Raw genomic sequence first — 7,193 nt, 5'->3', positions numbered from 1 at the left:
CGATCCCATGATCCTGGGATCATGACCTGAGCTGAAATCAAGAGTTAGATGCTCAATGAGCTCAAAGAACTCAATGAGCTCAGTGAGCCACTATGGCACCTCTCCAAGAGCTGATTTTTTTTAATGTTTTATTTTATATTTGAGACAGAGAGAGAGAGAGAGAGCGAGCGCATGAGCAGGAGGGGGGCAGAAAGACAGAGACAGAATCTGAAGCAGGCTCCAGATGCTGAGCTGTCAGCACAGAGCCCGACGTGGGGCTTGAACCCACGAGCTGTGAGATCATGACCTGAGCCGAAGTCGGACGCTTAACTGACTGAGCCACCCAGGCACCCCAAGAGCCGAGTTTTTAAATAAATAAGCAGGATTCTGACCCACTCATGGGAGTTTGCCATCACCAGGCTCTCGAGGGACATTTGAATGTGTTTTTCCTGATCTCTGTTTCATAACCAATACAGTTACAAAACAGTTGACTTTTCCACTCTCTCTCCTTTTTTTTTTTTTTTTTTTTTTTTTTTTGCTCAGTATTTTGTGGCATTTTAGGTCAGAGGAAAGACTGTCGGTGGATGGAATCATCTTCCATCCTTCCCTTATTCCTCACCCCTTGATCCTCTGCTCAGTTACTGGAGAGCAAATTGAACTTGAAGGATTCAGGGAAAGCAATTTTGGAGTCACATTTGGGTCAAATTGTCTTCTTTGGGCTCCGTTAGTTTATTTCCCGCCAGGATCTTTCCACTTCATGAGTAACAATGGAAAACGAATGTGCAAGCAGCTTTGGAACTCAGTAATGGGTAGAGGCTGGAGGGGTTTTGAGATGCAAGCTAGAGAAAGCCTACACCGCCGTGAATAAATGTTAGTAAAAAAAAATGGACGGCCAATGCCATTCTCCTGAGGTCTCAGGCAGAAATGAGGACCGTGTTCTCGGAAACTGGAAGAAAGGTAATCCTTGGGATAAAGTGGCACGGAACTCGGCTGGACTGTGTTCTAGCGTTTCCTAGGAAGGTAGAACTTGGAAGCAATGAGGTTGAGATTCAGCTGCAAAGATTTCAGGGCAAAGTGTTGGAGGAATAGCTTGATTCCTCCTGACGTCTTACAGTAAAACGCAAAAGGAGAGGGAAGGCGTGAACGACGGATAAAGGGTGCAGGATTCTCAGCCTGTCCATATTGCAGAAAAATGAGAACGCTTGGCCGGAAGAGAATGGTAAAGGTGTGGCTGAACAACCATTAGTTGAAGAGATCGTGGGCGAGGCTCAGTTTAACCAGTCATCTCTGCAGAAGCCAGGAATGCAGATGATGGCATGATATGTGTAAAGACATTGCCCGTTTGAACCACAAAGGGGTGAGAGACAATTGGACGGAATGAAGGAAGGGCTGTGATATTTCTTGGGTTCCACAGGGTCTGACCGTACAGCTACCCAGCTGTTAGAGTGTGCTGTTCTTCAAGGGAAGCAAAGAAGGACCCTGGAGGTGATTCAGGGGTCCACACACTGTCACTCTCACCACTGGTCCAGGAGGCAAATCTGTTTCCCTGTTGGTTTCATAGGGTGGGGCCGTGTCTCTGGTTTCTGCCAGAATGACTCCACTCAGGGCCTCAGGAGTGAGACCACCCCTGTTGAGAGCTGAGTGGATGGGGCTGTGCCCTACCCCCCAGAGCCTTGGGGATGATGCTACCACCCCAGTGGGCCTGTTAGGCAGAACACTGGACCAAAGATTATTCTTGAGCCTTAAAATCTAATGGCATTTGTCTTGCTAAGTTTTGGATTTACTTGGGATCCATCAGTCATCCCTTTCTTCCTTCTGAATTCTTTTTTTGTTTGTTTAAAAAAAATTTTTAATGTTTATTTTTGAGAGAGAGAGACAGCGTGAGCAGGAAAGGGGCAGAGAGAGGAAGTGAATTCCCCTTTGTGGAATGGCAATGTCTATCTTATGCCTGTCCCACCATTGTATGGAAAGACATACTTTGTTGAGTTCCATAGCTTCACAGCTCGAGGGGAATTTGCCCCAGGGTGACCCATACCTGATTTCAATATTTAGATGAGACTTTGGGCTTTAAGATTTTACAGCGGATGCTGGAACGGGTTAAGACTTTGGGGGTGTTGGGATGGAATGGATATATTTTGCTTAAGAGAAGGATGTGAATTTTGGGGGGCCAGGGGTGAAACGATGGGCTGAATTGTGTCCCACCCCCAATAAATATGTTTAAGTCCTAATCCCCAATGTGACTGTATTTGGAGAAAGGGCCTTTTAGGTGGTTATGAAGGGTAAATGAAGTCATAAGAGTGGAGCCCTAATCCCAGAGGAGTGTTGCTGTATAAGAAGAGGACAGAGAGAGAAGGTTATCTGCAGGCAAGGAGGAGAGCTCTCACCAGGAACTGAATCGGTCAGCACCATGATCTCGGACTTCCAGCCCCCAGAACGTAAGACGTAACCCCGTGTTGTCTAAGCCTCCTGTCTCTTTGTCATGGCAGCCCGCGTTGAGTATGTCTGATGACAGCTGCTGTCCTGTCTTCTTCCGAACATTCCCCCAATATTCTGGAAGCATTCCCAAGTCGGCAGCCTGTCCTGTCAATCAAAGTGGCAGCAGGTGTGACCCCAGCCCAATCCCCAGACACCAGAACCCTCCCCGACCCCCGACCCCCTTGAGGCCATCCTGGAGTGTTTTCGTAACAAAAACCCCATAGATTTGCCTCTTTTTCATTTGTTTTATTAGCATCAATATATACAAAGTGGAAAATGACTTGACTTCATTATTCTAGCTTAGAAAGTTTGTTTTGCTTTTTCTTCTGATTGGGGATAAAATGAAAATGAAAACGTCCCAGGTGGAAGCCTACCATTGAGGGTGCTGGACAACATTCCGTAATCTCTGACCTCGAATGGCCCCCCCCCCCCCCATGACGACTCAAGGGCATAGGAAAGTCATACCCTTTGGATTTACTCCAAAGAAAGGTCATTTTTTGCCCGAGGCTCACATTCAGCCTAAATCTACCCATACATTTACCAAGTCACTTCTGCTTATACAACCGTCCTGATGATGCGGCCACTTGCTTCCTGCTGGGCAGCTTGGCAGTTGCCAAAGCTATCAGCCTGAGGCTCCGTAGGCTTTCCAAGGAGCTGGCTGCAAAAGGTCTTATTTAAAGCACGTCTGTGGAACCAAGTAAGGACGGCCCTCACGCAGCAACCAGAGCACTTCCGTTGGCTCAATAATTCTACTCCTCCCCATCCCCCCCCCCCCCCGCCGAAAAAGCAAAAAGATGAGCTCCAAGGCAAAGAGGATCGAGTGTGTGTGTTTGTAAAGCACAGGGCGGCAGCTGACAGATACAGCTTATATGAATTAGCATGTAATACCCACCATCACATGCATTCTTTGAACCTCGAAATCTCTGTAAACGGTTTCCCCACTGTTTTGAAAACAAAGAGGGGCTTGTAGGAAAGGTCCCGTGGGTTGGTTCTCGAGTTGCTCAAGATTGTATCCCGTTCAAAAATATTGAATCCCGATGGGTTTTAACATCGACCTTATAAAAACAGACGTGTATGAGCCTAAATGAGACGCATGGTACATTTTTGGCACTATTTTTATGTTTTCGCCTTTACAAACACACATTCAGATATTCTAAAAAGAAAAACAGACACCAACCTGCCTTTTCAGTCACACTGTACATTGCCAAGCTCACACGATCCATCTTTAGATGAAAATAAATGTTTAAAACATGGTTCTATGTGCTGTACCACTAAGACAGAACTAAGACATCGGTATCCTGAAAAAAAACAACAAAAAACCAACACCTTTCTATCCCTCAACAGCCAAGAAGGATTTCATATTTTGTCAGTCTTGATGAAAGGCAAATGTTTAGTTTCCATGTAACCATAGTATGCTCTAAAATTAAATATCACTAATCGAGTTCTTCCTTCCAGAGGACCCAGAGTTAGGGTTAGAATAAGCATCAAACAGAAACAAAAGCAGAAGATTGGAGTCTGCCCTTTAAAAAAAAAAAAAAAAAAAGGTCGCCTTGTTTGCATTGTTGGGCCATCTCCAAACGTGACGGTTGCCTACTGACGATCCGGGAATGACTCTCCTCTGGGTTTTTGTTTTGCATAAAGTGGGGTGGGTTTTGGGTGGCTGGAAGGCAGCCTTTAATGATCTCTTGCTGTGCATCAGGATGCATACCTTAAGGAGCATGTAAGCAGGATTCTTTTCTGGCAGAAGGAGAAAGTATTGGGCCTCTGATTCCCCCAAGATGGAACCCCAGGTGTCTCGCCAGGAGAAGGCTATGTCAAAGTCAACTGCCCTAGCCTGGTCCAGAGCTGTCTAGACAAGCTAACCAAAATACACACTCCAGCCATTCTCTCAATGGCATGGCAGCCGAGAGCTCTCTTCTTGTTTGAAAACCAGCTGACATAAAACGATTCTGGAGAGTGTGGGAGGGTGCCAACGTGGGCTCCGAAAGCACGGGGGCTGTCTTTCTCTGAGCCACCGGCCGTCACTAGGGAGGAGACGGTCCAGGGAGGCAAATCTACCTTGCCCGTACTATTCCTTCCACGTAGCCTCACCCCTTGCCTTTTCTTTATTCCGTATTTGGAGAAGAAGCTTCCTGAGAGCCACACGCTCACCAGTCCCACTGGGTTGGAGCAAAAGGACGCAGATAAAATCTGAGGATGTGCAGGTGATTAATGAGGCGTTCGGGTTTCCCTTCCCGCCTGAAACTCCTCCTTCTGTCCTCCGTGGGGATCGAATTGTATGACCAGGATCCCGTTGTGGGTTTAAATCCCCTGCTCCCGTTTTCCTGCCCCTCCACGGTCAGCATTCACGCCACCGTCCAACATCTGGGCAGAGCCTCGGAGAACAGAAAAGCAGTTTCTTCTCATAGGACCCTCCCTTCTGAAATCCTTGATTGCAGGTGTTTCTTCTGACACTTTTTAGAGAAACAGGGCACGCGAGTCTCCCTTATTTTGCAGGCTCCGGCGTTGCAGTATTCCAGGAAAACAGACAGAGCTCCTCCCTGGATTTCGGGACGTGGTCCCTCCCCCTGCAGCACAAACCCTTGTAACCATGTGGGTGAAGCTCCCCGCGCCTCCAAAGCCCACCAGATCTACCGTCCCAGGTTGAGGGTGGCCTTTGCAGAACAAGGTGATGGACTCTGGCACTTGCAGCATAAATAACCTTCCCTTTTGCCACTGAAGGAGTCGTCACAGGAAAGAACATTGTATCAACTGGGTCCCCTCACTCAACGTTCCCGGTCACCCCCACGCTTCACCAGCTTTTTCAGGTCTCTCATTTACTCTGAAACATTTTCTGATTCTGCCAGCCCCTGGCGAGGCCAGGGTGGCAAGCGAGAATGGTCACGTTAACCCCTCTGCCGTCTTCAGGAGGACCGGGGGAGGGGGAGGGGCCATGGCAAGACCTTGGAGAAGAGGAGAGTATCAGAAGAGCGACCCCGGGGTTTGTTTGGGAGCAGACCTGTTCAAGCTCGAGTCCGACCCGAGTTAATCCACCAAGACGCACCCTTTCCAATCTAATCTTGGGCTTGGATTTGTCCTAAAAGCACCGTGGGCGTGGACCCCAAAGATGCGTGAGGTTGATGTGATGCCGCCATTGCCTGGCGTTGCTGATGGAGAAACCCAGCGTCTGCTTGTGCCTTTTTTCCCCTCTGCCGCCACGTTGGTCATTTTGCTGGTCCTCTGTCTGCCCTCAGAGTCGAGGCTGTCTCATGAATCTGGCTGTAGTTCCAACACCTCCAACCACCCCTATTTCAATTTTAAATATAATAAATACAGCGAAGAAAAAAAAAACCAGGAAATCTTCCATAAAGACTCTAAAGAAAAGACGGACAAAACATTCTGGGGGTTTCAATCAAATGCCGCGTGGTCTCTGGATGAATCTCTCGAGGAGGTGTAGTTGAGTTCCTATCTGTGAGTTCCCTTCTCACGCGTAGCTCTCCTTAAATGGACACCTCATACTCCCTGGTTTCCTGCAAGAGACAGAAGCAACAGATCGAGTAAACCCTTGTGTGATAGAGCCGCGGTCAGAGCGTGCCTTGATAGCCTTTCGACCCAGCAAGGAGGTGAGTAATGTGAGTAGCAAAGTTGAGCCACCCCGGCCAACAACCTGCCGGTCCCGGATGTGACAGTGAGCACGGTTGAACCAGGACTATCACTCAGCCACAGCGAGCTGAAAGCACCATCCTGCAGACTGGTGAGCAAATTGGCATTTGTTGCTTTGAGTGACTGAGTTTTGGGATTATTTGTTACTCAGCATTATTATAGTGCTGGGTGACTGATACACTACACTAATAAGCATTAATAAGATCTAGTTTCTAAAATGCTAATTTTTAAAAATCAGCCTGACCTTCTTTTAGGATTTAGAAACAAAGTACATGGAATGTGAAATAACATATGACCTCTTCTTACTGGTGCCATATCTAAAATGTCTAAAACATGTGGATACCAACCAATTCAATGTCTCCAATATTCATAGAGCGTGTGTAATATATTCCAGGCCTCCAGGACAGAGGAACAGGGAGATATAGGAAGTCATAGACATGGCCCCAGAAGAGGTCATCGTCCCGTGCTTTAACAGAGGTCTATGGTTCTTGCTGGGTCGACACAGATAAGCAATCATGTCTGTGCTTCATGGTAGATGGGAGTGGGGTGGGAAGACACTAAGGTGGCTCCCATGCTCCCCACCTCTTGGAGGTCACATTCTTGCATGATGCCCTTTCCTTAAGTGTGGGCAGGACCTGTGATTGGCTTCCCATGAACAGAACACAGCAAAGGTGCTAGCATGTCTTAGCCAGGTCTCATAGCACCTCGACCAATTTTTTTTATGGTCCCTAAAAATGATGATTTGTTGTAATCAAGATATCCACTGGCGTATTTGATTGTTTGAGGTTCAATGGGAAGCGAGATAATATAATGGTTAACGGCATCACTTTGAATTTGTTTCCTGGCTCTAGGCTGTGCTTATCGTTTTCTCGTCTCTCTGACCTCTCAGTATCCTCATCAGTCACTCAGAGATAACTGCAGAATATATTACAAAGAGTTTCAGGGATTGTGTATTTAAGGTACCTGGCTCCTGGTACCTATTATTATTATTATTATTATTGATCTTACTGTTGATCTCTGTCTCCTTTGCAAGACCATAAGCTCATTAATGGCTGGACGGTGTCTATTTGGTTCACGACTGTGTCCCTAGTACCCCA

General features: G+C 47.1%; 1 protein-coding gene across 1 annotated transcript in view; it reads right to left on the bottom strand.

The window, feature by feature from the left end:
• Nucleotides 1–2,685: 2,685 nt before the first annotated feature.
• Nucleotides 2,686–7,193, bottom strand: part of SEZ6L (seizure related 6 homolog like) — a 187,151-nt gene continuing 182,643 nt past the window's right edge. Inside the window, 1 exon segment of the mRNA XM_030335829.1 lies at nucleotides 2,686–5,963. Within this exon segment, the coding sequence (XP_030191689.1) occupies nucleotides 5,934–5,963 (30 nt within the window). The 3' untranslated portion in view covers nucleotides 2,686–5,933.

This window comes from Lynx canadensis, chromosome D3 (genome assembly GCF_007474595.2).
Source record: "Lynx canadensis isolate LIC74 chromosome D3, mLynCan4.pri.v2, whole genome shotgun sequence".
In the NCBI taxonomy this organism is placed as follows: domain Eukaryota; kingdom Metazoa; phylum Chordata; class Mammalia; order Carnivora; family Felidae; genus Lynx; species Lynx canadensis.
Note: the sequence above shows the minus strand (reverse complement) of the source record. Positions and strands in the feature narration are given on the sequence as shown.